Raw genomic sequence first — 2500 nt, forward strand, 5'->3', positions numbered from 1 at the left:
TCGCCCCCCACCCAAGCCCAACCTCACCATGACCCCCAATTCAAGCCAGTTCCCACTACCCAGCCCTGACCTAGCCTCGACTCCCCCACTCAACCCCCACTACCCTACCCACAACCTGCTTAACCCCACTGTAACACCAATCCCCTTCATGCAACCCCATCCCTACCCAAAAGCCCATTACTTAACCCCCCCCTCTTTCCTACAACTCATCCCCACCCACTCCCCACTGCCCTGCCCCCCAAACCTAACCCCACCTAACGCTTGCCCCCCCCCCCCAACCTCACTACCTACCTCTACCCAATACCCTCACTTTGGCCCCACTACTGCATGCAGGATCAAGCACTCGCCAGCCTAACCAATGTAATTTTCTTCCCTTGCTTGCCCCGAGTGCCCATTTCCCCATGTTATTTCCTGGAGGAAGAGAGAAAGGCGCGAAGGAGAGAGGGAGAAGTTGAAAAAGGAGGGAGTAAATGTGGAATGAGAGTGAGATATAATTTAGACTTTTACTAAGGCTGTATATAGGAAAAACATGAGGGCTCTCTCTCTCCCTGTCTCTCTCTCTCTCTCTCTCTCTCTTGCTCTAGCTCTCTCTCTCTCTCTCTCTCTCTCTCTCTCTCTCTCTCTCTCTCTCTCTCTCTCTCTCTCTCTCTCTCTCTCTCTCTCTATCTCTATCTCTCTTTCTCTCTCTCTCTCTCTCTCTCTCTCTCTCTCTCTCTCTCTCTATATATATATATATATATATATATATATATATATATATATATACCACACAAACACACACACACAGACACACATACGTGTGTATGTATGTATATATATATATATATATATATATATATATATATATATATGTATATATATGTATGTATATGTGTATATGTATATGTATATGTATATGTATATATATATATGTATATATATATATATATATATATATATATATAAAGAGGGAGAGAAGTGGAGAGAGGGAGGGAGGGAATGAGAGAGTGAGAGAAAGAGTGAAAGAAAGAAAGAAAGAAAGAAAGAAAAGAAAAGAAAAAAATGAGAGAAAAAACTAAAATGAATCTAACAGATGGAAAGACAAAAGAATATACAAACAAAAGGAAAGGTGAAAAGACGAAGGAAAAAAAAGAGAGAAGGCGAGAAACAGAAGACAAAGGGATCAAAGAGAAAAAGTCACACAGAATAGGAAAGAAAGAAAACAAAATTTCACACAACATGCCTCTTGTATTCCGTGTTTTTATTTTTGCAAGAGGAGAACAGACGCTAATATTTTGTTTACAGTTTGCCCTTAATTTCCTGCTGGGTGGAGCGCTGTTCATGAATATGAGAAGACACAGCCCTTGTGGCCTCGGGCTGCTCACTCGCTCCCTCCCTCCTCTTTCTTTCTGTCTGTCTGTCTGTCTGTCTGTCTATCTGTCTGTCTGTCTGTCTGTCTGTCTGTCTGTCTGTCTGTCTGTCTGTCTGTCTGTCTGTCTGTCTGTCTGTCTGTCTGTCTGTCTGTCTGTCTGTCTGTCTGTCTGTCTGTCTGTCTCTCTCTGTCTCTCTCTCTCTCTCTCTCTCTCTCTCTCTCTCTCTCTCTCTCTCTCTCTCTCTCTCTCTCTCTCTCTCTCTCTCTCTCTCTCTCTCTCTCTCTCTCTCTCTCTCTCTCTCTCTCTCTCTCTCTCTCTCTCTCTCTCTCTCTCTCTCTCTCTCTCTCTCTCTCTCTCTCTCTCTCTCTCTCTCTCTCTCTCTCTCTCTCTCTCTCTCTCTCTCTCTCTCTCTCTCTCTCTCTCTCTCTCTCTCTCTCTCTCTCTCTCTCTCTCTCTCTCTCTCTCTCTCTCTCTCTCTCTCTCTCTCTCTCTCTCTCTCTCTCTCTCTCTCTCTCTCTCTCTCTCTCTCTCTCTCTCTCTCTCTCTCTCTCTCTCTCTCTCTCTCTCTCTCTCTCTCTCTCTCTCTCTCTCTCTCTCTCTCTCTCTCTCTCTCTCTCTCTCTCTCTCTCTCTCTCTCTCTCTCTCTCTCTCTCTCTCTCTCTCTCTCTCTCTCTCTCTCTCTCTCTCTCTCTCTCTCTCTCTCTCTCTCTCTCTCTCTCTGTCTCTCTCTGTCTCTCTCTCTCTCTCTCTCTCTCTCTCTCTCTCTCTCTCTCTCTCTCTCTCTCTCCTCTCTCTCTCTCTCTCTGTCTCTCTCTCTCTCTCTCTCTCTCTCTCTCTCTCTCTCTCTCTCTCTCTCTCTCTCTCTCTCTCTCTCTCTCTCTCTCTCTCTTCTCTTTCTCTCTCTCTCTCTCTCTGTATCTGGCTCTCTATTTCATTTTCATTCTCACACCAATCCTTCCTCTCTCTCTTTTTTCTTTTTTTTTGTATTTTTTTCGTACTAAAAAGAAAAAAAAATATAATAGTAAAAAATAAGGCTTATAATGTTTTATGTATCCTGCTTTCCTGCGATATGATACGCACGCATGGTAAATACTAACATAATTTACATACGTTCGAGCCTTTCCTCCGGCGCAAGCTCATCCATCCAA

At 43.9% G+C, this 2500-nt stretch overlaps 1 protein-coding gene across 1 annotated transcript in view; it reads left to right on the forward strand.

Annotated features, from left to right (window-relative positions):
- The first annotated feature begins 28 nt into the window (after positions 1 to 28).
- Positions 29 to 2500, forward strand: part of LOC125040404 — a 42746-nt gene continuing 40274 nt past the window's right edge. The window contains exon 1 of the mRNA XM_047634958.1: positions 29 to 130. Within this exon, the coding sequence (XP_047490914.1) occupies positions 29 to 130 (102 nt within the window). The remainder of the gene's footprint in view (positions 131 to 2500) is intronic.

Source organism: Penaeus chinensis, chromosome 29 (genome assembly GCF_019202785.1).
Source record: "Penaeus chinensis breed Huanghai No. 1 chromosome 29, ASM1920278v2, whole genome shotgun sequence".
In the NCBI taxonomy this organism is placed as follows: domain Eukaryota; kingdom Metazoa; phylum Arthropoda; class Malacostraca; order Decapoda; family Penaeidae; genus Penaeus; species Penaeus chinensis.